This window comes from Vitis riparia, chromosome 19 (assembly GCF_004353265.1).
Source record: "Vitis riparia cultivar Riparia Gloire de Montpellier isolate 1030 chromosome 19, EGFV_Vit.rip_1.0, whole genome shotgun sequence".
Classification (NCBI taxonomy): domain Eukaryota; kingdom Viridiplantae; phylum Streptophyta; class Magnoliopsida; order Vitales; family Vitaceae; genus Vitis; species Vitis riparia.
In genome coordinates, this window is record NC_048449.1 from 19146511 (window position 1) to 19173604 (window position 27094).

General features: G+C 37.4%; 1 protein-coding gene and 1 pseudogene across 1 annotated transcript; one reads left to right on the forward strand and one right to left on the reverse strand.

Moving 5' to 3' along the window:
- The first annotated feature begins 6 nt into the window (after positions 1-6).
- Positions 7-17423, forward strand: LOC117908074 (TBC1 domain family member 13-like). The gene is given in 12 exon segments (XM_034821733.1): positions 7-328; positions 331-365; positions 472-564; positions 840-944; positions 10291-10440; positions 11032-11130; positions 11210-11338; positions 15462-15501; positions 15504-15639; position 15877; positions 16440-16556; positions 16920-17423. Coding segments are annotated over 12 exon segments (1308 nt in total). The 5' UTR covers positions 7-90; the 3' UTR covers positions 17085-17423.
- A 516-nt stretch (positions 17424-17939) lies between these two features.
- LOC117908291 lies at positions 17940-26690 on the reverse strand (annotated as a pseudogene).
- Between the last annotated feature and the right edge of the window lie 404 nt (positions 26691-27094).

Genomic DNA, 27094 nt, shown 5'->3' on the forward strand with positions numbered 1-27094 from the left:
AAACAGTTTTGGGGTGGAAAAAGAGAAATTGTGTAGAGCGACATTGACTGTACGCATTTCTGGTGAAACCGATCTTCATTCCATTTGGCCATGGTGAAGAAGAGGGTGCCAGACTGGCTCAACAGTTCTCTCTGGTCCGCTTCTCCCTCTGCCACCGAAGATGACCGCCTCCAGCGCTACGATTACAAGCCCTCCACCCCTACGCCTCCTTCTCCGGTCGCTCCGCCGGTCCCCGAGCCCCCTCCTGCCGTCGTCCAAGAAGAGCCCCCAAAACCGGAGCCCAAGGAATCCGTAAACAATGTCCATGACGCATCCTCCGACGACTCAGCGAGGACATTTCTCGCCAGGCTCAGCTCTTGGCGGAGGTTAGGGTTTCTATCTAGCTATGTATGGGAATTGGAGTTGTTTGATTTTTTTTTCTTTAGTAATAGGTAATTCGATTTTTTTTCGTATTGGTTTGATTGGATTTAGTTATCAAAGAAGGTGATAAATGTGCGGGAACTGCGGAGGCTTGCGTCGCAGGGTATTCCTGATGGCGCTGGGATTCGTTCTACGGTGTGGAAGGTACTGATTTCTGCTTATGCTTTGTTTCGTTTCTGTGGATTTAAGGAACTGAAAATTTGAGTTTTATGTTTAATTCTGTTTCAATTTCGATAAGATGAAAATTCTCGTTTCCTGAACTAATTAGGTTTTTCATTTACTAAACCAAACAAATTTTTTATTGTTTACGTGACTTGATTTTGATGCTTAAATTTATTCAGTTTATTTCGGTAAGAGAAGAAATCTGTAGCAATTAATTAGATTATGAGGTTGAAGTTTTGATTTATTGATCGTGGCAGCTCTTGCTGGGGTATTTACCGACTGATCGTGGACATTGGTCTTCAGAATTGGCTAAAAAGAGGTCCCAATACAAGCATTTCAAAGAAGAGCTTTTGATGAATCCTGTAAGTTTATTTTCGTATTGCCTATTAAAAAAAAAAAGAGAGAATATCAGGGATTTTTTTTTTTTTTTTTGTTAAGTACATTCATGATTGCATTTTAGTCTAGTTTTGGCTCTTGGAAGGAACTAAACTGATAAGGGAGGAAAGATACAATGCTGCAATTGGCTCTGTGATTTATAGCATATTTGGCATTTGTTTGTTGCTGACTGCTTCATGTAGTGATTTTGTGAAATTGTACATTACCAATTGTTCATCAAATTGTATACATAAAAAAGGCTGGAAACTCAAGTTGAACTGACATACCTGAAATTATGGACTGGTTAGAGTTAGCAGTAATAGGGTTAAGAGTGCTCAATTAGCCTTCTTCTTTTTAGTTGGATAAACCTTCTACAAGCATGGGCCAGACTGTCACTTATTGTTATTTTCTTTGTTTGTCTTTATTTCCTTTTTCTCTCTGTCCTTTTCTTGTTAGATGAGAGCCAAAGTTTATATTAATCACAAGAAGAGGGAACAAAGAGGAATTCTCCAGCAGGAGCAATGTCTACTAATCCAATAAGCTTAACCTCCAAGAAACTTTTGAGGCCCACATGATCATAAGAATTCCCTTACCTCCTTCCACAAAAAGGTCTGGAACACCAAAACTAGTAGCCATATTAAGCCTTACCAGAGAGCTTAAAAGCTTAGTATCAAATTATCAATAGCCATCTAAAACTACTGATTTTAGAAAAAAACCTGAACATCTCCCTCTTTAGTCTAAGGCTAATTCTTTAGGATGCAAAAAGGGTGAACATCACCAAAGTTCCTTAGCTTCCACTTGGAGACACTTCAAGGCCCTTAAAACATTTTGGAATCAAGTAGTAGAGAGTTGGTAAGTGTTTGTTTAGATGGAACAAAGCTTAGTCCCTGTTTGGATTGGCTTCTTGGCAGCTAAGAAGCCTATTGATGGGGGAAAACCTTTTAAAGTTTATTCAAGGAGGAAATGGAAGACCTAAGTAAACTTTAAGTAGGATTAATATTATTTAAAATTGAATTAGGATTGGTATTTGTTGGAGTCTAATTAGGATTAGCTAGTAAAGTTATAATACAATTAGAATTTGAGTCATGATAGGTTATTAGAGTCTTAGTAGACTTTGGATGTTATAATTAGAATTAGAATCATAATAGGTTATTAAAGTCCTAGTAGACTTTGAATTTCTTAGAGAAGCCTATAAATAAGCTAATCAATGTAAATCAAAGAGATGAATTGATATTAATAATATTATATTTTCTTTCATTGCAAGGTTGCAACCCTCAATGGTGAGACTCCATTGATTTTCTTCTAGGTGAGATTCCTAGAAGGCCTTAGTGAGACTCCATTGATTTTCTTCTAGGTGAGTTCCATCTTTTCTTCATTGTTTCTTCTTTCTCTCTATTTTTATCTTATAATTTTCTCTACCATAAAATTTATTCCTTATTCCTCTCCTTACACCCTAAAAAATAAAACCCCACTGCACCTACCCTTGAGTGTAGGCAACCATCCTAGGGTTGTCCTACATCACCTACCTTAGATGATGCTTTGGAGGCCCAAATCTCTTTAGTAAGAGAGTATAATGGTCACCCATAATTTGGGATTTGTAAAAAGATTTAACAAAGGAAGCATTATGATAGATGAAGAGACTTCACAAAGCTCTTAGGTTTGAATGGTGTGTTGTGTAAGAAGATTGGGAAAGCAGTGGATCATTTTTTTTTTTACTGCCCTATGGCATTAATATTATGGCATAAGTTGTTTGGACTTGCTAGGATTGACTTGGCTCCACCTCAGAGTGTGGTGGAGATGTTAACTATTTTTTATTGGAGTTTTGGAGGTCTTTTGAGAGGGGAGTCATTGTGGCATATTGCTAATCTCACATTAATTTAGACTATAGGACATGGGAGAATGCGAGAGTTTTTTTGGACAAATGGTGTAGTTTGGAAGATTTTTTATTTTTTATTTGTATATGTATATTTTTTTTATCAGAAACAAAGATAGATTGTATATTGATAAATAGATCAAGATAAGGATGAGAGATCCTCCCCACTAAATACAAGATTTGATCAAAATATGACTCAAACTCCTCCATTATACATGGAAACCTACACAAAAATTAGTCCAATTATGGCTATAAAACAAGACCGAACAAAGCTCCTCTCATTATTGTCCACCCTTTTGAATTACAAACCAAACACCGATTAAGTTGAATAACATTGAGAGAATGCCTTTAAATGTAGTAGTACAAGAAGCCCATGAGGAATAAAAGTAAAGTAGATCCCACAAAGTCTCTGCCGTCCTCAACTTTTCTTAAAAAATCCTAGCATTTCTCATTCCACCACACAATTCAACACGAAGCGAGACCAACGATTTGACAAAGGGTCTTGCCTCTACCTAAACTCCCCAATCCTTTAAAAGAGATGGACAACATATCACAAATGCTCTTGGGTGGAACCCAGTCCATCTTGGCTATACTGAATAACTTGTGCCATTATCCTTGAGTTATCAGACAATGTAGGAAAATATGATCAATCGACTCTCCACACCCCATACATATGCACCAAGAGCATTTAATCTATTTCTACTCTTTGGGTGTCGGCTAGCCTAATATTTGTGGGCAACCCTTTTAGCATATATTGCGACTAAAACCTAGTTTGCAAATCTACTAGGATGGTTGAGGATATATTTTTCACATGGATGCCCCTTTTAGTGAGTTGCTTGAAGTTGAACTTTGATGGGTACTCCTTAGGTATCCCAAGATAGATAGGAATTGGAGGAAGTTCATGGCTCATCATGGAACATTGGTGACAACATTCTCTGAAAATGTTGGAGCAGGTCTTGCCATTGAGACATAAATATTAAATCTTATTTGAAGGCCTAAAGCTTAGCTAAAACCGATGGCCTATTTGATCTTCTAGTAGAGAGATTTTGCAATGGTTTTGTCTTGGTTAAATAAGAAGGGAGAGGCTTGTAGAGGGGTGAAAGTTGGTTATGCCAATTTTTTTATATTGCTTTAGAGTGGAATGCCCATTCTTCTAAATACCTCAAGTAGCTAATCGTGTGGTGAATATGTTAATAAAAGAGGAAGCCAATCAATCAATCACTTTATAGAGGATTTTGTACCCCTAAGTTTTGAGTTCATAGTTGTAACAACTTGTTTCCATTGATCTTTAGAGTAGATAGTTTTTCTTGGCTTTTATTAGAGAGTTATGTAGTGGTTGTTTTTAAGGGAAAATTTTCTCATCCTTGTTTGCATTTACTTATTTCATAGCAATAGAATGTTTGTTTTTTGAGCCCCTAAGCACCACTTTTTCAAACAAGCTTATTTGCTAAGCCTACCAGTAACGAGTTGAGAACCTTAAAGGAAGACAGTAATATCTAGCTCTCAACAAAAAAAGCACCTTCTAAACCTAGGATTGAACTAATCCTACCTTGTCAACATTCCTTCAGAGGGATTAATCACCCAAGCATCTCTGCCAATTTCAACTTCATTTCCTTTTTTTTTTTCCAATGACAATAAATTCTCTTCCTTTCGCTAGAAATCCTCTTAGAAAGGAATACTAGATCATCCCTAATGATGTATTCAATATGATAAAAAAAAATGGAAATCAAACCTTGAGATATAAATTTCTACTTTAGCATCTTAATATGACTTTAACACAATACCTACTTTTGATCATAAGTGCTAAAGCGAGTCTTGATCTCTAGGAACCTCCATGGCCATTTCCTACGAGGGAAACCTTTCTTAGGCCACTTTACAAAGCCAAAATACTTTAGCTTGCTTGACAAACCATCCTCCAATTAACTAAATGATCTTGTTTTACTTCTCTTCTTCAACTTCTACAAGTAAAGCTTTTGCAGATGTCCCTTTGAGCCTCATTTTGCTAGATTCGAACCAAGTTTACAAAACCATGAGGTTGACTAAAGATACTCTTTTTGAATAACTACCACCTCCAATGGGTTTGTTAAGTTACATTTTGATGGGTGCTCTTTAGGTAACCTAGGGTAGCTAAGGGTTGGAGTGTGGCTGACTTGCAAGTCAAGCTTTAGCAATTGAGACAAACTCTAACCCTTTTGGAAGGGTTGTTATGACCTGAAAGTTGTTGGCCTCTTCAATTTTCTTAGTTGTATAGAGGATTTTGTACTTCCTAGAAGGATTCTTCATCCTTTTCTATACTTACTATTTCAATGCAATGAAATTGTTCTTTTTTATTTTAAAAAAACCCTAAATGGTCTTTTTTATTCTTTGCGCAAAACCACAAGTTTTTTATTTTTTATTTTTATAGTTTCTTATTTTTAATCCTATTCATTATGTTAACCAGAATCTTAGGGAAGAAGATGGACAAAGATTATTAAGAGATACACATTGATGTTGTGGGCTTTTTCCTAATTGGCAAGTTCTAGGATGACTATTGATGCTTGGATTTTATTTTTTATTTTTTTTATTAGAAACAAAAGATGTATTAATTGTGGGAAAAAAAAGTACATGAGAAGGATGATGGATGCTCCCCCAAAAATACAAGAAAATTATCAAAGTAATGCCTAAACGTCTTCACTATGCAAGGAGAACTCTATAGAAAGCTTTAGTCCACTTAAGGATAAACAAAGGTAACATCTCAGAATCGAACTCAACTCCTTTCATTGTTATACAATCCATTTGATTTATAAACTAGATGCCAACAAAGTTGAATAACATTGAGTAGAATGCCTCTAAAGGTGTCAGTATAAGAGGCCCATAAGGAGGGATAAAAGTGAAGTAAATTCCTCAACATCTCTTCCATTCTCCACTTTTCCTCAAAGATCCTAGCATTTCTTTGTCACCACATAATCCAAGGCATAGTGAGACAAGCAATTTGCCAAATGGTCTTGCCTCTGATGGAGCTCCCAAACCTCTAAATGAGATGGTCATCATGTCACATTCTCCAGGATAGAATCCAATCCATCTTGGCTAGACTAAATAACTTGTGTCAAAGCCCTGATGTTAATAGACAATATAGAGAGAGATGGTCAATCGATTCTCCACTTTCCATGCATAAGATGCACCAATGAGGACTAAGGAATTTGTAAGATCTTTTCAACTGTAGCATGTCATTGATGTTTACCTTCTTGTGCCCCACTAGCAAAGCAAAACCCTTGATCTTAGTAGGGCCTTTGAGTTACAAAAAATTTTAGCTGGAGCAAATGGGTTGAATTTGATAAATTGGATAGGGCTAAGAAAATTGATTTTACTGAGAGTAAAACTAAAGAGGATGATGATCGAGTTCTTGTATTTGCAGTTGATGGAGACAATTGCACAAGAGTGAGTGAGGATATGAGTATCTCAAGGTTCTCAATTTCCAAATTAGTGGGGTTACAATGAAAGTTAAGGTTCCCAGAAAGTGAAGAGGAGTTACCAAGGATAAATCATATGATGAGGTTTTCAACTGTGATAACTTTATAAAGACCTGAAAATTGTGGACACAAAGGTTTATTTCCCCAGCACAAACTTCCCAAAAATGAATTCTTGCCCTGTCACCCACCACAAAGTGAGTGAAGAGAAGTCTTGGAATATTTGTGCCATGGCTTTCCAAGGACATCTATGTGACCATTTAACCATAATATTGGTGATTTATTCATTATAATGTGTCCCATATATGCTTGAAAAAACCTGATGCCAAAGGACAAAAGTTTCCTTAGGAAACCTCCAAAGCCACTTCCCTAAGGGAGGAGGCTTGCTCATCGAAGTCTTCCCAATCCCCAAACCTTCAAACTCCTTTGGCACATTATGTCCCAACTGATAAGATGATTTTATTACCCTTTCTATTTCTTGACAAAAGAAAATTCCTTTGTCATTTCTCAATCTTTAAAGTTATTGATGTTAGGATCTTGAAAAGAGATAAGAAATAGCTAAGGATGTAAAACAAGCATGACTGAATTTGAGTTATTCTCCCCTCCAAAAGACAAAAAGGTTTTTTCCTCCCATCTAGTGTCCTTGAGATTCTATCAACCACCAGATCCCAAAATCCACTTGCCTTCAGATTCCCTCCTAGTGAAAGACCCAGATAAGATAAAGGCCATTATGAGACTTCACAATCAAGCATCAAGGCTAACCTAGATACTAGATCTTGACTTATATTGATACTAAAGAGAGTTTTCTTCTCAAAATTGATCTTAAAGCCTTGATATTTGCCCAAAAACCAAAATGATTAGCTTGAGGTTTTGTGGATTTTCCATAGAGGCTCTAGAGAAAAATATGGTGTTATCTACAAATTGTAAAAGAGACACTTAAGTCTTATTCCTGCCTACTACAAAGCCTTTTGATAAATCGCTTTCCTTTGCTCTGATCATATTTATACTTAGAACATCAACTGCAATGGTAAAGGAATGGGGAAAGAGGATTTCCTTGTCTTAACCCTCGGATTGCCTTAACCCAAACTTTGACAATTCCATTTACTAGGATTGCAGAACATGTTGAAGATAAACAAGCCCTCATCCAAGACTCCTTTTTGTTCTAAACCATTCTCTCTAATACATGATCCAAAAAACCCCATGCCACATGATCATAGGCCTTTTCAAAATCTATTTTGAAATCTACCCCTTCCTACCTTGATCGCCTTTTCTCATCCACCATATCATTGGCAATCATAATATCATCCAAAATTTGTTTTCCCTTAACAGAGGCTCCTTGGGATATATAAATGATTTCATAGAGAACTGTACATAAGTGTCCTGGTAAAACCTTAGCTATAATCTTATACAAACTTGTAACTAAGGTAATAGGTCTAAAATATAAGATTTTGTTGGTTTGATTCTTTTTTGGCACAAGAGCGTGAGTGAGGCATTGGTATGTTGATTTATTATTCCATTGTTCATGCTCAGCTTTTATCTTTGAGAAGATTTAAACAAGGTTGCTCGCCTGAGTGTGTTGAGCCTTCTCCGAGGAAGGAGATTCCTTGGTTATGAGCATCTTGACCTTGGAGGAGGGTTCATGGGGGCTTGTTTATCAGATGAGTAGGATTCTGCTCTTGCTAGGGATATTTCCCCTTCTTTTATTTAGAAACCTACTTTAACTATCCAGGTTGTTGACTGTTTGGCCAACAGGGATGCTAGATCCCTGAGATATATTGTGGAAAGCTATCCTCATTGATTGTTTTTGAGGCACAACTCTTTCTTTCTCTTTGTGTGTGTGTGTGTGTGTTATGTTTTCTTGATAGGCATCTCATCCTTTGTTCTTTTTCTTTTTAAATTAATACATTCTCACTTTTTTTTAAAAAAAAGAGTTCAAGTGACGTCCTACCACAATTATAATACCTAAGCTGCCAAGAAGTGCACTCTTGGCTATATTAATTCTTAAGTGTGTTATAAATTCAATAACCTCTAACAAGTATGTGGTTCCTTATTCTCCTTCCATGAAGAAGGAAAGAATTGTTTTATTTTTTTATATTTTTTTGATAGGTAAAATTGAGGAAAGAATTGTATCATCGGCAAATGAAGATGGGAAACTTCTTTTCTGTCTCACTTGAAAGTCTTAATAATCTCTACCACCTAATTCCTCAAGATCAATATGCTATGCACATTAATCATTAATGTGGGTAATCATAGGGGTGAGATGGTGCCCTTGACTAAACCATTTGGTTGCTTGGAACCGCTTTCTAGGCTTAAAATCAAGGATTACAAAATTTCTTGATCTCTAACATTCTCTGATCTCCTTTTTCCAATGACCTTGCAAAGCCCTTCTTAGCCAAAGCAAAATCCAAAAAGCTTGGTTCCCATAATTATTATTATTTTTTATCAGACTTGTTCCCATAATCATTGGCCTCTTCAAATTCTAGTTTGGTCATCATGCATTCTTGGGAAGATATCTCTCACTTTCACTCATCTCATCAGGAACTAGGACCACATTCAAAATCTGCCTCCTTTGACAAACACTACTTGGGGATAGGATACCTTATCTTGGAGCACCTCCTAGGTCTTCTAGTGAAGTCCTTAGCGATGATCTTACAAAAGCTAGTCACAAAACTAATTGATCTACAATTCAGATATTAATGGACCTATCTTTCTCAAGGATCAAAGTGATAAAGATAGCACTGATGCAGCTATCCCATTCAAGAAAACTTATGTTAAAACCTTAAAGATCTTGCCCCTCAAGATCTCCTAACAATCTGGAAAACCTGCTATTGTCAAGTTATAACTGCCAAGGGATCCATTCTTATCCATGTTTTTCTTCCCTTCAGAGGAAGAAAAAAGCAAGAAAATAGCTTCTCTAGTTTTCCTCCCCCCGCAACAATGCATCAAGAAATGAACTAGAACTGCTAAACTATTTAGAATGTAACTGCTGTTCTATAGGGCTATAGAGGTTGACTCTAAAAGGGTTTCTAAATCCACTTTGTGTAGGCTGAAAAGGCCTCTGATCCAACCTTCCCTGGGGCAATTATTCCAGTGAGAACAGGAAACAAAATAATCATGTAATCTCCTTAGATGGCTTCTCAATCCTCTAAAAATTTCCCAAATTCATGTGGGAAGCTACTCTTCATTCTCCAGCTAGACATTCTGTGAAAAGGCTTTTAGTATCACCATCTCCTTTCTTGAAAAATGCCATTTGGAATAGAATCTTTTGTCTTATACTTATTATTGGTGTAGGTGACCGGAATGGCTGAATCTATGTCTAATGAACATTGAATCTCATGTTTTTTCTTTGGCAATAAATATAGAAGGCTTTTCCTGCCTTCCTTCCCATTCTTTTTTTCATTGTCCAATTGGTACAATGCAGTTACAGTTCCTCTTGTGATGTGTAGGACATGTCTCTCTTTGCGGAGCATTTTTTTTTTTTTTGGGTGATAAATAAGGAACCTTCCCAGGCTGAGCCCTTGAGATTCTTCAACGGGACCCAAGTCTCAGGGTCTTGACTTGGGTAATCAAAGACATTTAACTAGTGGCAGGAATCAAACTTAGGACCATGCACCTTTATCACACATCTCAGCAGTCGCCCTAACCAATGGGGCACCCTGACGGACATTTTCTTTGTCTAAAACAAAAACATATTCATAAAAAATAAGAGATTACAAGAGAAGGATGAGAAATACTTCCCTACTCTGTGTGGCAAAGCCAACTCAGTGTTTGTTCTAATAAGTTGAAGTCCTTGAGGCTTTGCTCTAGTGGCAAGGGGTTCACATCAGGAAAAGGGATATTCTAGGTTTGATTTTATGTAACAACACAAAATAAATAAATAAAATAAAAGTAAAAATAACAAACCAAAAAATAAAAAAATAAAAAATATATCAAGTTGTTTTTATATTTCTACACTGCACCTTTCTGTATAATATTCTTTTTCCTGTATTTCTGAATGTTTCTGTGGCTAGTCAGTCAGAAATCACAAGGAGGTTGGGTAAATCTACAAGTCCTGACGATGAACCTAAATCTGAAGGCAGTGGCATGCTCTCAAGATCAGAAATCACTCATGGAGAGCATCCTTTGAGCCTTGGAAAGACCAGCATCTGGAATCAGTTCTTCCAGGTACATATCAAGTGACATTTGCTGGAAAGTTCTCTCAGATGCATGCTAAAGTGATAAGATGTTCTATGTTCAATATTTTATAATTACGGTGTGAGTATTGGGTAAGGGATTAATTTTGCAATTCCATGTGAAAGAAAGAAATAAAATGATCATTTGGCTTTATTAGGGCTTGCTATTTTGTCCTTTTTTGACATTGTAATAAAGAGGGGTGGGGATGATCATCATCAGTACTTTTTGGATCCTGTCACGGCCTCTTAGAAGGGTAAATAAAATTCCATGAATTATTCTGGGAACATCTTATGGTGATCATAGTTTTTTGTTGGTGTAGGATTTGTCATTCGTTTTTGACAAAATATGCTTCAAACTGTACCAGCATTCTTTTATTTTTAAGCATCATTTCGATTTTTAGTCCAATAGTTTTAGATTGTAGCTTGTTTGGCAGTGCCCATGGTATGTCTGGGAAAATAATTGTGGGCCTTATTAAGGTGAATCCCATTTCTTTATGCTATTGGACTATAAATTGGTATTAGGAGATGATATATGGTCACTGATGGTGTTTTGAATTATTTATTACAATTTGAACATTTTTAGGACACAGAGATCATAGAGCAAATTGACCGAGATGTCAAGCGCACTCATCCAGACATGAACTTCTTCTCTGGGGACACGCCATCTGCAAAAGCAAATCAGGTATGTGTTGTTACTTGAGGCATGAGACTTGATACAAACATCACCCATTTGACTAAATTAAATGGATCCTGTATTTCAGGAGGCTTTGAGGAACATATTGATTGTGTTTGCAAAGTTGAATCCGGGTATAAGATATGTGCAAGGGATGAATGAAATTTTGGCGCCTCTATTCTATGTATTCAAAAATGACCCTGATGAGGAAAATGCGGTTAGTAAATGAGATTTCTGTGCATTCAAAATTTTTGAACTTCTGAATTGATAGTGAAGCCTACTTCTGGTTGTCTTGTAGCATATTTTGTCCATCTCCTAACAAAAGGGCTTTTGCACTGTTTTATCTAATTAAACTAGATAATTTTAGCAGTATGCCTTATTTTGTGATTCAACTCTATATCTCAAAATGGTTGTTTTTTTTATGGGTAAATAAGAGAATAAATTAAAAAGCGCTAGCAAAAAGGCGCATCAAAGTACACACGAAGTATACAACTTATGCCCAAAGGCTAGTCAAAGAGAAGAAGGAAGAGAAAATACCAACCACCTTGAAAACAACCCCTAAGAACAACTGGACATTCCTTGGCAGGAAGGACCAGCGCAAAAACACCATCACCACCAAAAAGAGACTTCTAAAGCCTAGCACAGAACAGAAAACACCCCTAAGACCATCTGAAACCAAAAACCTGCAAACAAACTGTAATAAAAAAAGCGGCGTTCATGCGCTTTTCTCTTCCCAAACAACCCCTCCCAATATCTGTAATTCCCAAAGGGAAGGTACCTTTATTCTTTCTTTTTCTTTCCTTTCTTTTTCCCACTTTTTTTCTCTGGGAAAATAATTTGAGGCCCACTTTTTAATTCACAAAAATGCTTCTTTTCCAAGGAGGGAAGTGTAGACAGATAGCATCTCCAATGGTGGCCGAAGGCCCAAATGCCCATCAAATCAGTGATAAATCCAACGCCATTTACTCATGAGTCTGTCCTCTAGCTCTATATATCAGACAACCTGGATTCTATTGATGGGCTCGGATTTTGGGCTGTGTCCCCAATTAAAGATTTGTGCAAGACTCTTCTACAATATCGAGTAGACCATGCACCCACTCCCCACCACTCAGAAATTTTCCCTTGCGATTTTTCATTTGGTGGCCCCCCAACTCATGGGGGTTGCTGAAGGCCATTCAGGCTGCACAAAAACCAGAATTTCAACCCTTTTCTACTCGCACAATGAAGCCTCCACATCCATCCAAACCTTCTGGGCTCTTCTACATGCCCTCCACTTCTCTCCCTCCCATGTTCAAATCAGTGTTTGGGTTGGGTTTCCAGTCGATTCACCCCATGTCCTGATTTGGGTTGAGATCCCACTGCTGCTCCCCTTTCCCCTGATTGAAATAGGAGAACAATTGTAATTGATTGAGCATTCCAGTTCTCCCTCTCCAAAGAGTTGCTGAAAACAATTTCCTCTTTCCCCCTACAACCTTAATTTCACGACCTTTTCTTGACTCATTTTCCTCAGAAGGGAGTTGATTTGCTTTTCAACCCCCGCCACTGGGAAACCCAAAAAGCTACTGAACTTGACTAAGTGATCGGCAAGGCTAACATAGCCATCTTCTCCTCCTTCGAAATCCGACAAGCCTCCATTGCTTTATTGGCCTCCCCCTCCTCAGCCCTAACCGCCACATCCATACCAAGGAATCCTTCTCTACGCTTCCTGTGAGATCCACCAACCTCCCATCTTGGAGCAACAAACTTAACTGCTGAAGGCCAGGACTCGGAAACCTCCTAGCCTAACATGCTGACCTGACATCGTGAGAGGGAAACCCATTTGGAGGAGAAAGTGGGGGAGGAAAACCTACCTTCAAATCCTGCCGCTTCTGCCATGAGGACTTCATTGACTCCTGAAACCCACTCTGTTGGCACTGTGATGATGCCTGAATGAGGGGGTTGGCAGAAGATTTACTAAGCACTCCAAAGACAAGGGGGCTTCAATGCCCTTCGTGGGGAAACTTAACCACAGGCCCATCACCAATGGGCCTGCACTCTAAGTCCGTAAGACAAGGCCCAAACTTAGGAGGCCCAAAATGGTTGTTTGTTGCATAGTATGGCCTTTTTTGATACAAACTAGAATGAGACAAACCAAGGTTAATTCTAATTTTCCTTTGGCCTGAAACTGAATGGGAACTTTGTAAGGAGCCAGTAATGATGTCATTGACATAAATAACAAAGTTGTTGCAGCATTCTTGCTAATAATAACAGGAAATCAACTTGACTTTATTCACTACCAATTCACTTAACTTGTCCTTGGCCATGGCCTACTTGAGACGATAGATTGTTTTTTTCAAGTTGTATGTTTCCTTGCCTTGTGAGCTATAAATGACAGCTATCAGATATGTATGAAGGTTCTTTTAATAGATTTGATCTTTGCCTATCAAAAAACAAATTATATGAAAGAAAGTTATTCTTTTTTTTTTTTTGATAAGTAAAGAAAGTTATTCTTTATATCCAGTCATAATGATGGCCTCTTGTTAGCATGATGCTGTGAGCCTAGAACTTGAGATGAATGCATGTGTATGCTGTGCGTGTGTTCCCTGTGTGAGGTGCGAGGGAAGGAGGAAGAGATTGAGAATCTAACATCTCTTATATTATTATTTTGTGATGAACAAGAACTCTCTAAAACTAGGTTGTACTTCTAAATATCTACCAGTTGAAACCAACATGTATGAGTTTTATTTCATACTTAAACTTATCATATTTAGATTTGGTGCCTAAAAACTCGTATATGGATTGGGATCATAGGATAACATTTGCACTGTAATATTTTTTTTCTTTTTTAAGATTCACTGTAATCTTAGAGAGTTGATCTAAAGAATTATTAATTTGTTGGAATTGGAATACACAGTTTTTATCATTCTCCTACATGTATTGAGTTTTCCTACAATGGGATTTAGTAGAAACTTAAAGTTAAGAAACGAAGCTGAAATAGTTTTAAGCCAAAAGATAATTTTACTTGACCAAGGAATAACACAGAACACCTCTTTGAAGGAAGACAGCAAAAATATACAGAAGAATGAATTAATTGCAAAAAGTGCAGCTAGAAGTATGAGAAATCCTCCAAATGAGAACCAGGGAGAGATTATAAAGTCAACTCTTCTCATCTTGAAAACCATCAAAATCCAATAGGGAAGAGCTTGAAGCCACCTTATACATCCAAACAAAACTGAAATCAAGGAGTATGGTTTTCCCTAAAGTTGTCTTCAGTGAAAGCACCTCTTTTTTCTGGGAAATAGGCTTTCTTGTTTGCTCTCTCCATTCATCCACATAGCTTCACCCTTGACCTCTCAACAATGTTCCAAGCTGTCATCATAAGATAGTTATAGCAGCATCAGTTAATGTTTCATGGTTAATCCGAAATCAAAACTGAAAAGTCCCTTCTGTCATGTATTCTTGGAGCCATTGCTTCAATAGCTTTACTAACTGCTTCATAGCAAGAGCCAATGACACAGGTTTAAAAGATGGACTAGATGATGCCTTTTGTGTCCTACTAGCTCCACTAGTGCCTGCCTAGTTGGCCTCAATTACCCAAAAGTGGCCGCAGAATAAATTTGGTCCTGTGTTCTAGTCAGGGTCTCCAATCTGGACAATTTGAATTAGCACTTGCCTTGGATAACAAGATAAATTCTATAGGCTTGATAAACCTTGGGAGTTACCTCTAGGCTGTTCCAGTGTTGAAACCCATTGGAAGTAAGGCTGTGGAACCTATCCGAGATAGCCTCAAATGTTTTTTTTAAAAATAATAATAAATAATACAATAAAAATTTACATGTCATGACCTGAATTTCAAGTGACCCGAAACCTAACCTGTGGAAACTGGTGTTCCTGAAATGAAGTTTCATGAACATACGCTCGTTGGCCTAATTCAAAGTATTATCCACAGTACTTTCATCCACTTGGCTTTTCACTCCCTGTGCTCTTTGATGATACACAAGTAAATTAGGCCAAGAAGAATTTTAACCTAAAAAATAGCATGCTGTATGTTTTGCATAGGCTGTAGATCATTTGATGGTTCATCCAGAAACAAATCACTAAAATCAGACATCAGTAGCCATTCAGTAGTTCATTGGAATCAAACACTAAAATCATTTGTTTGGCACTTCTACAGACTATTTTTAGGTTGGTTTCACCACTTGAATTAAAAATCCAGATTATTCCTTCCTTGCATATTTAGGTTTTTTTTCCCCCAAAAGAAACTGATTTCTTCTTGTGATGACTAATCACTATACTATCTAGCCTTTATCTTATGCTTTTGGTTTCACTTTGTTGATCATCTCCACTTTCAAGTTATGCAGGCTTCTGCAGAAGCGGACACATTTTTTTGTTTTGTCGAGTTATAAGCGGATTCAGGGATCATTTCTGTCAGCAACTCGATAACAGTGTTGTTGGTATCCGATCCACAATTACAAGGTTGTCGCAACTCTTGAAAGAACATGATGGAGAGCTCTGGCGTCATCTTGAGATTACAACCAAGTAAGACATGGATACATCTTCAATTATTATCATTTGATCTAGTGCTCATGTATTTCTTTCTTGATATTTTCTCTTTTTTATTAGTTGCCTGCCTCTCAAAAGGACATTGAACTTACTGTTCAATGCATCACCTAGGCACCTTCCAGGTTAAACAGTTATCCTGATTAGAAGTGGATATTCATTCCATGTACCGTGCCATAATATTCCCCAGTGAAAAAAAATTAAAAGAAAAGAAAGGGTTAAAAATGTAGTACATCAAACTTAATGTTCAGATGTACTGCATTTTCAACCAATAATAATAATTATAAACGAGTGATCTTGTCAGTTCATAGACTGGTCTAATTACCTGAGCCAATCACCTGCCTATGTGCCATAAGGCTGAGCTAAGGACACAGACCCAGAATCCAAAATTTACTTAAATGCTCATGGAAGCTTCAGTCCCGATTCTCTTCTTTCAAATGAAAAAAATAAATGAATAATAAGCAAAAAAAGCATCGTGTTCTAGACCAGATATGATTGATAAACATGGTTTGTGTGGTTTTCAAGTGGATGAGATTCTGATGATTGGATCTTTTTTTGGGAGTCATCAAATTTGAGCTCCATTCTTTATTTACAATTTTTATGTGGCCAGACAATGGATATTGTTCCTATAGCACCAAGCATTGTTTGGACTTTGGGCTATTGTCCACACAGAAGAGTTCATAAGCTGGCAGATGTTTGGACTTCAGTGAATTACATCATTTTTACCCTTGGTTGGTCAATCTCTCAGATGTCTGATGCTCTATATTTGCAAATGGCAGGTCAATCCCCAATTTTATGCATTTAGATGGATAACTCTCCTCTTGACTCAAGAGTTCAATTTTGCGGACAGCCTTCACATTTGGGACACACTTCTAAGTGATCCTGAAGGTCCTCAGGTAAGTTTGTGTTCCTTCCGAGCCATCTATCATGCTGTTTTTATTGTTGTTTTGCTTTTGTTCATGTAGAGTAAAGGTGGTTAGTTTTGGTAAAGACAAAATGACGTTGTAGGGGGACAAAACCAAGAACATACCATCCATTAAAGTGTCACACACCTCTGGATTTTCATTTTCTTACCTAATTGGGTTTTAGCGAGCAAACCATCCAAAGTCTAGATCCAAACTGGTTGAAATCAACTATACCGAGCCTTTTTCAGCCTCCATCCCTAACTACCAGGCGATGCCCTCCATATTATAATCATTGACAATCATCTGTCTAGAACCAAACGAATGTATAAATAAAAGTTTTTATTGCAATTGCAGGAGACACTGCTTCGGATATGTTGTGCAATGCTGATTCTTGTCCGGAGGCGACTGTTGGCAGGTGATTTCACTTCGAATCTCAAGCTGCTCCAAAACTACCCTTCAACAAACATCAGCCACCTGCTTTATGTTGCTAACAAGTTGCGTGCTCAATCCACTGGCTAATCTAGTTAAACCATTTTTTTTTTTTTGTCATTTGTGTTATTTCCATTATTTTTGTGATTCCAAATTTATTATTTGTAAAATGTATTGGATGTAAATGTTGGTTGAAAGTAGCAGCTAACATGAGAAGACAAGAAGTCTGATGCAACAAAGTTTAATTGGATTTTAAATTAAGATAATAGAGTTGTGTAATCAGGCTTAAGAGACCTATTCTTTGATTGGTATAGTGTACTGGATACTCTGTTATAATTGGGGTTTGGGTTTCCACTATTTGCAGACTTTCTCTGTTCACACTATGCCATCCTCTCTGGCATTTACAGACTAGTTTGTTAACTTGTGTGACCATCTTTCTCCTATTACACAATTTGCTTATTTTAGTTTCCCCCAGCCAAATTTGAATTATAAACTGTATTGACAAATTGTGAGACAGTCTTGTTGCCTTGTCCAAAGGAGATGTTCTAAGACAAAAAGGATAGAAGCCTCTTTCTATGGCGTTAGGGCCCCAAATGAATGTCCTTATGGGTGGGCTGGAATGAAATGCATCTGAGCCGCAGTTAACTCGAGCTGTTCAACAACCTGTTTTAAAAGTTGCGTTATTAGAATTTGGACCCGTAATGTACATCATGCTCCAAGGTAGGACAAATGCTTAATTCACTCCATAATCCTACAAGCTGTACTATATTATTAATGGCATCGGATTGAAAGGGATGGAGAAATGGATAATGATGAAAGTGATTCAAAATTAGACTACTATTGTGGGGATATGCTATCGATTGGCCTCAGCCTCGGCCGCAACCATTCTCCATTGCAGTAAATCTTGTTATACTGGCACCTGGCATGCTACAAAGCATGATTATGTTGACTCTCAATACAAACTTATTTTCTTTCATTAGTAGGGCATCCATGCGGCAAAAATAATGTAACAACATTAAACTTTAGTCAGGTGAGGCCAGGCTTACCAAACACACCCCGTGCGTGTAAAGTCATGTTAAAACAAGGGGTAGTAATGCTCTCTTTTTTAAGCCCAAAATATATAGTAAAGCTAAGCAGATGATTTACAGAACCGGCTTCAAGTAGCAAATGTACAGCTCTAGCAGATATGAAGTACATATCACTAAACATAATTCTGTGCTTTGAAATCTTTGGCTAATGAATGTATCGGTGTAGAACTTTTCCATCTTTGGTTCAATATCCAGACAGCATGAACCTGCAGCCATTAAATGATGCGGCGGAATAAGGATATATAACTGTAAATCCACAAAGCATGACAAACAATGAAACAGCTGTGGATATCTTTGATATCTTACAAACTATAGAGCAAATTCCTATACCAGCAACTCAAGGACTCCAGAAAGCTAATTTGTACCAGTTAGGAATCCAGATAGAGGAATACCTGAAAGCTGAATGAGATATCAGTTGCCCACTCCTTTCTCTAATTTGGCCTTTAAGGTTGCACCATTGGTCAAATAGAGTAACCTCAATTAATAAGTTAAGGCAAATCATTGTTCTTCTTCCGTAGGCACTGTCAAATTTGATGTGGTTGTTGATTCAAAGCCATTGCCCATTTCACTCTCCAAGCGGTTGTTTAGGATTTCCAGAACGTTCTCAGGTGGACATTTGTCAGCAGGATTCTTTGGTGACATTTGACAGAAACATTCCGGCCATGAGTTTGTATAGAAAGACTCAGGTGGGACACGCTTGTGGGGTCCACCAAAATTTGTGTTGAGCATCACACGCCTAACAGCTTCTTCAAAACGCCAACCGCCCATTTTCACGATCAATGAAGATTGGGGCAAGAGCTTTCCTATCAGGCCGAAGTGTGGTCCGAAATCCATAGTAAAGTCGGTGACCTAGGAGATTGTTGGCAAAGTTGCTCGGGCCATCATAAGTTGGCATGAAAATGTCAGATAGCAGACAAACCATGTAATCCACAGCAGAACCTACCAAGCCCTGGGAGTTCTCTAAAAGCTCATCTGCCGGTTCCACACTGCTGTGGTTCTCAAGGCGTGGGAATAGAGCTCGAAAAGGTTTCATGAATCGCTCCCCACCAAACAGTTCACCAGCTGCAAGGTATATTTTGGTAGAATTGTCAAACCCTAGTGCATGTAAAACAAGACCAACCTGCAGTGAGAAAAGGAATAACATTAAAATCATGGAAATGACACCAATTGTTCGTTCCTTATCACTGTTACAAATAATCCTCAGATAGAGGCATGCTTTCATTGTTGATGATAATGATTGTGATCACAATCATCATGCATATCCTGCAGTTGAGAGAAATTAGTATCTGAGATAAGCCATCGGGAAAATCAGTTAGCATTCACATTCTTAATCATGCGACAAATGCCTGCACAGTTCACAAGATGTTATTCCATTAATGGATGCAGCATTTCACTCAACCTTTTTAGTTTGGAAAAAGTGAGTTTTGGCTTCTTAGTTGCATCATTCTAAGATGCAATTGTTAATAGTTTTTATATTCAAAGTTGGAGAAGAAAAAAACTAAATACCGTGCCATTAATCTTCATGCTGCTATTATGCAATATGGTTAAGATTACAATAGCAGCCCAGTTCATGCAAATGCTACAATGTATCAGCTCGAACTTTTTGGTTCTTTTCTGATTTAAGTTCAGTGTTTAAAAGGCTATTGAGGATTCCAACCTCCCAGCTATTGAGGCTTAAGCTCCAAATACTCAACAGTTTTGATGAGCATTGGCATTTTCGTGTTTTTTATAATATTTTATGATAGTTTACGCCTCAATATACAATGGGTTAAAGAGTTTTGGGCTTTTGGCATGTATGTTTTTTAAGTCTTGTCTCTTGGGTATAGCACTCGAGGTTTTTATTTCTTTTCATAAAAATACAAAATAAGGGTTTAGTTATCTTCCATTTAACTCTTTTAAAGGAGGGAGAAACAAAGAGATTGAGAGAAGAAATACAGGAATTGTTGGTTGCTGCTGTAATGGTTGAATTCATGTATTATCATTACCTTACTATTGAATAAAGGGAAAAGGCTATTTCAATTAATGGATAAATAAGAAGAATGGGCGGACATCAACACTGCTGGGAGGATGACCCATCCAGTGAGAATTTTCAGCTTAACCTTTGGCCTTGAGGGCATGATTACCTAGATATTTGTTTCCCTCCCTTTTCCTTCTCTATGATTGAATTTTGTGATTAGATACTGTTTTGTAGTTCTAGAAAACATTACACATTTAAATCATCAAAACAGGCCCCAAAACCCTTATTCTAATGCTAAATCCTCTTAACCAAATTCTTAATCACCCTTAAACCAAGCTATAACAAACCCTAACATTTATCAGGTTATCCCTAAAATGGCGCCAGATTTTAAAGATCCAGTATCACCAGGTAAAGAAAAGATTGTGGCCATGAAACATCCAATAATTTTTAATTTGGGAAAAGATTTGTTCAAAAATAGTGAATTTCATTGACTTTGAGAAGCCACAAGGCAACTCTACTTCTACAGTCAAACCAGCTTCCTTTTAGAAAATGCCTTTTCCTTTACAGGAATCCACTGTCAAGCATGGATAATAGTACGCAATCAAGGCAAATGCACAACTTCAACAAGACAGGAGGGCACTTGAAAAAAAGGGCAAAAAACCAAGAAAAAAAAAAGATTACCTCTTCTGGAGTTAATGGGCATTTTCCAATGGCCCTTCTTTCATGATAAACAAGTCTTTTTGCTGCAAAATTTTCTTTCCGGTACTTGGTTAATATACGTTGCTCTTCAGGGGTAAAGATATCTAAGCATCTGCAAGAGTTCATTATAACAACAATAAAGACCATTGGAAGGAGTATCACCATTCATATTTGTAGGATCTTCAGTTTCCAATTGTAAGCTGAAACACGACCCAATCAGCAATTATTGGGCAAAATAAAGGAAACTCTGAGATAATAGAATTCACATGTGGGTAAACCAAGAACTTACCACCAATCCATATGCTAAGCCTCCAGAAAATAAAGAGTCATGATCCACAAAAATCTAAGGTGAAAACAAGGCAAGAGCACCCACAATACACCGATCTAAATATTCCACTAGGGCCTCCATTCAACCGAACAAAATTCATCTATAATCCTTATTCCAACAGTTGTTCACATGGGTCTCTACAACCTTAAAAATTTGAGTATTTTTCTCTATGAAATGGTAGAAGAAGATAACAAAATATTAAAGAAAATTATATATTGTACAAGAAAAAGAAATAATTTGTTGGTTTTTTAGTTTTTTAGTGACATATTATTTATAGGAATAACAACCATAAGGAAAGATGAAAGAATTTTTTATAATTATAACCTATTTTAAATGAGTTGGGTGTAGGTGTCAAGTGTGGATGTGTGTCTAGATATCCGATCCTTCACATCTCAAATATTAGGATATAGAAGTCTGGCTGAAAAATGATCTTGAATGGCACTGATATATGACATAATGAAGAGAAAATACCAACTGAAAGTGAATTTAGAAGCAAATAATTAAGGCGTTCTTCACAAAAACAATGTTCTCTTTCTTTTCTCTTTTATCCATATTTTTAGAAAAGATATAACAAAAAAAAAAAATAGTGAATATCCAAATCAAGATAGGAATATCCAAGAAGGATCCCCACACCCACCCCCACATATCTTGTCTTATCATGTCAGCAAAGTTGAAGAGTCTATGTATCGGAAATCATGACTATTAGAGGAAATGGCAAGGGTCCCGAGAGTTGCTGTTTCATGCAAAAACTCTTGAGGTTAGGGACTCTATCCAATTCACCCTTCCTAGGACATATGGCAGACCAACACCAACTAATGACCTTTTATTTAATTATAAGGAGGGAAAATAAAAGAAAGATCTTAACCCTCAATCTCCCTCAATCTTGTGGGCCAATTTATTTTTTAGGTTAGTGAAAGCTTAATGTACAAGACGTATAAGGAATATTTTTTTCCTTGATAGGTAAATAACCAAATATATTAAAAGCACAACAAAAAGACTTACCAAGGACACCGAGTGTACAAAGAGCACTAAACCTTTGAAGAAAGCAGAAGGAGACAGAGCGAGAGACCTACCCCCCAAGAAGAAAGCAGAAAATGAACCCAAACTCACTAAACCTTCTGCTTCAACCAAGAGGGCGACATCAGTAGAAGGTGAACCAAACTCAAGGCATAAAGCAGTTGACAAGATGCAAGGATCAGGAGGAAGCTTCTGAACCCCCAAACCTTCACCAGAGAGTATGAGGGGCCTCTTAAGACCACTGGGTCTACAAAAGCAAGGGCCCTCAACAAAAAAGACCTAGCCCAAAACAAAGAACTCAAAAGCCAAAGCGGGCTAGCGCAAAGAGCAATGGGAAGGCTAGGCCCTCCCTTTTCCCAACCCGAAGGAGAAGTAGAGCTTGAGTCTCTGCCCACTGACCCAACTCCTTTAGTCTCCAAAGCATTGTTGCGAGTAGAGGGCATTGCACCCTTTAAAGCTAGGTCGACACGCAAAGGCCATGTTGATGCCACTTGACAATTTCCATGATTCCCAACGTCTACCCCCACTCTTCTTGTCACACATGGCCACCCCTCACAATTGTCCCTGACCTCCAACACCCTATAATCCTCCATTGATGAAACCCCTAACAACTTCGGTGGAGACCCCCACCATAACTCAATGGTGTAGGCTAAAGACCCTACCACCACATATAAGAGCCCATACATCCTCTTCCCATTGGAGCAAACTAGAATTCTGACCTAGTGTAAATGTTGTTTCTCTACTATCTCCACATCTATAGTCACAAAACCTTCGCAAGCATTACCCACTCTCTTAAAGAACTCCATTCCCCACAAATCCACAGGAAGCCTAGAAACTCTTACCCAAGTTTCTTTAGTAGGGGCCCCTTCCTTGAGACACCCAGCTTCTAGGCTCCACCAATCCATCTTCAAACTCTTTCCTTCTACAAAACAACACCCTCAGCAGTATCAAAAACTAACAAAATCACATCACAATCCAACCACTTTAGATGAAGATTCCCAACCAAACTCTAGTTGCTTCTAACCCACGAACTTAGTGAACCCAAATTTGGAGCATCATCTACAAAAACATCCTAGCTACCCACACGACAATGCATCAAACACTCCAAATTACTCTCTATATCCTCTTGCCTGTCCTGGATCCAAATAGCCTCTCCCATTGACTTCTTACCACTAGTAATTGCACCTACATAAGAAAAATCTTTGTGTGATGTTTCTTTTGCACACATCCTACTTTGACAAACAATCCCTTGTGGCAACTATGAAGAGTTGTTTGCTAGCATAACACCAATGCTCCTCAACTTACTTGCTAAAGTCTTCCAACCCCCTCCACCACCCGTTCCTTATGGGAAAATTAAGGCAAATCTCTTCCCCTCAGACAACAAAACCAAACACTGCAAGAATCTTCCCACGTTATTGGTTCGAAGTTCCAACTTAAAAACCCTTCCCCCTTCCTTCCACTCCAATCTAACAAGCTTACTATTACAGTTGTCACAACAAAGTTCAACCCCCTCTAACAACCAAACAAGGCCTCTCTCGCCAAATCTGATCCAAGAGGAAAACCCCAACCCCTCTCTGCAATCAAACCAACTATTTTTCCTTCAACCATCTCCTTTGAGATCTCAAAGGATTTCGAATCCACCCCAAACCAACACTTTCCCCCCATATCTCCTAGAGAGCTACATTACTAGCCAACCCCCTAGCCCCCAAACCACCATCCCTTAGCCAAGAGAGAGAGAGAGAGAGAGAGAGAGAGAGAGAGAGAGAGAGAGATCAGTATTGAAATTGCATTCCCTCGAGAACTTAGATTGCATTTCATGTTTACCAAGTCACAAGTGTAAGATTATGGGAATGAGCTTTACCCATCCTCATCCATACTACTCACGCCTTGATTAGTAAGTTTCCCCTCATAACACTTTGAACTTGATCACACTTGTCGCATTTGTTCAGCAACATGGGTACATGTAAAGGAATCAATTCCCTTGTTTTGATCTAAATTTGCACATTGTAGTTGTATAAGGAATGCATTTTGTGCCTTGTATAAAATGCAGACTTGGAAGGGAAGACTCAAAAGATATGCTTTACCTCCCTTAGACACATGGATTTTAGGGGATACTAGGAATGTATTGCAAGATTTTGTGCACAAGATTTGGTCGTCCATAGCGAAGCAAGGTACATTTTGATTTAATTGGATTGTGTAGGAGTGGTGTTGAAGGATGTTTTCTTCATGTAGAAATTTGTCAATGGTTTGAAAAGAGGAAGCTTGGGTCATGGATTATAAGGTTGTATTTTTTGGAACCTCTAGCCTCTTTATAGCTTTTCAAGAATGGGAATCAGCCTTAATGTACAGGTTTGAGTTTAATCGACGAGGAGAGGTGATCAGGATAAGTTTCCAAGGCCTACTCACAAAAAGGAATAAAAGGAAGAAAAAGACGCCTATGGAAATTTTAAGTTTCTTTAAAATCATGATTAGTAAGTGGTTGGTATTAAGGTCCTATCTAGAATTTAGGAAGTATATATTGCAAATTTCTCATTGAAAGAAGTTTTCATATTTTCAAATGTCTTATTTTTTAAAAAGTCTCCTCCGGTAAAAATTTCTATTTTCTTAAGGAATCTTCATTTTCTAAAAGTCTTTATCATTTATTTATTTATTTTTATTTTAAGGGGATGTTTTAAAAGTTTTAGGAAATAATTAGGAGTTTTAATAAGCTACTATATATATACTTATCAAAAAAAAATAAGCTACTACATATATGGTATCTTTTTTTTTTATGTAGTTTGTTAATTTTTTTGGATTTTCCAAAGCCATAGATTAGGGTAATTGATTTAAAATGAGATAATAATGAATAGTACCAATTTTTCTGCACACTTTGCAATTTTCAATGGTAAGACTTCATTATTTTTCTTCCAGTGCAACTCCTAGAAGGCCTTAGTGAGAGGCTTTAAGGTTTTTGTTAGACAACCAATTTTTCTAAAAGCTTAAGCTTGTAGGATAGGACCCACAATGTATATCATGTACTCTTAACACTTTCTTTCATGGGTAGCCCTTTTTTGTGCTTACATGTGGGCTCGATAAAGTGAGGAAATAAACATGCAGCAAGATTCGAATACACGACCTCCCATCATATGAGACTCTAATACCATGTTAGACAACCAATTTTCCTAAAAGCTTAAGCTTATAGGATTTGAGCCCACAATGTATATTGTCCACTCCAACAATTTTCTTTCTTTTCTTTTTTTTCTTCTTTTTTCACTTTCAGTTTCTTTTTCCCCATTGCCATGATTTTAGTTCCATCCCCATTGGTGGAGATTTCCAAGGATATTTCCCATAAAAATATACTATATACAGAAGTTCAGTGTCTTGAGCAGGAAGTAGTCAATGCACAGGCTGCATACTGCTTCTTGAGCTCTGATGGCAGAAAGAAAAGAGATCTTTCTCGGATATTTGTTAGATCTTTTCAGTGGGTGACTTTTGTTTGCCTTCTCTTTTTTCCCTTTCATCCATTCATCAATGGATTCTTTTATAAAAAAAATAATATGTTTTCAAAGTACCTATGGTTATTATAGAACACTGTTCTATTATAACATTAACAAACCACAACAGTATCCTCAAGTAAATCAAACCTATCCAAGATATTTATCATCCAGTATCAGCACAAGCGCGAGAAGGTCCAAATACAACCTCAATGAACAATGAGGCCATGGAAAATCTCAACAACATAGGTAGAATGGGTCTCCTTGTACTTTATATCTAGTTTCGTATGGATTGTATCGTTTTTTTGACAAACTTGCTCTATGAGTGACTAGAGGGGCACTTATTACTCTCAATAATAGAGGCTGTAGGCAAGAGATTATTAGATTTCTTCCATCCACCCTCTAACAGAACATATATACGCAAATGCGAAATGCATGAATGATTTTGCAAGATGCCAAATATAGATTTCTAACCCTCAAACTCCAATTATCATGAACATACCAAACAAAAAGGGGAAAAAAGAATGAAAATTTTCCTAAATCCCATATGCTAAGGTAAGGAACATACCCTGCAAATGCAAGCATATCCATCTCGAACCGAAGATGTATTGACATGAAGTGACCTTGTGCACGAAGTTTGTTGACTATTGTATTGCTTAACTTCATAATATGTGGCTTAAATCTGAGAGCATGATAATTAACTCTGCACCTCAAGCGTTGGTATTCAGGGTTGTCAATTTCTTCTGCCAAACGGTGTGAAAAGGGAGTGAGGTAAATAGCACCATGGTTCCTTCATCTTCTTCAGAGCATCTGTTGCATACCAACTGATGGGGGCATCTCTAGGGGGCGAAGCTGAGCCACCAAGGAAAAAAAGAAAAAAAATGTAATATCTCAAATAAGAAATGATAAATGCTCCAAACTTGATGGACCTAATGAAACCAAATGTTAATATCCTACTTGATAAGCTTTTATCTTCTTGGTTTTCCCATTTTTGCGTGTTTCAGGAATGCTTTCCACAATCCGTACATCAAACCTCAGTACCGCAATAAAATGCTCAACATCATATATACCTTGAAAACCACTGCACATAGGATCAAAATTATGGCTGCAATTAGTTTCCATGAGATAAACCATACTGATAACTTTTAAAAAAAAATAAAATAAAAAGAACAGTTAACAGAAGTATCAACAAGAAAAACTAGCAAAGTAAATAAGATGTCGATATTGTCATAATGGAAGCTAAGATCAGCCAAATGAAGTGGAAAAACACCAAGTGGAAAAGAAAGTATATAAAAGAGACATCAGCCTCAACTAAAATTTTAACTTCCAATAGGTCAAAAAATTAAGACCATAGCACGCTCGAAATAAATCATTGAATAACTCCAGAAGTAAGAACTTTGGAGGAAGATTCGGTTTTTTGGAAGGAAGGAAGAAATGGGCAGTTTAGAGTAAAGGAAGCATACAGCCTGTTGGATAGCCCTTTGACGGCCGTTTTTCCAAAAAATAAAATATGGGCGGAGAGAGTCCCAACTAAAATT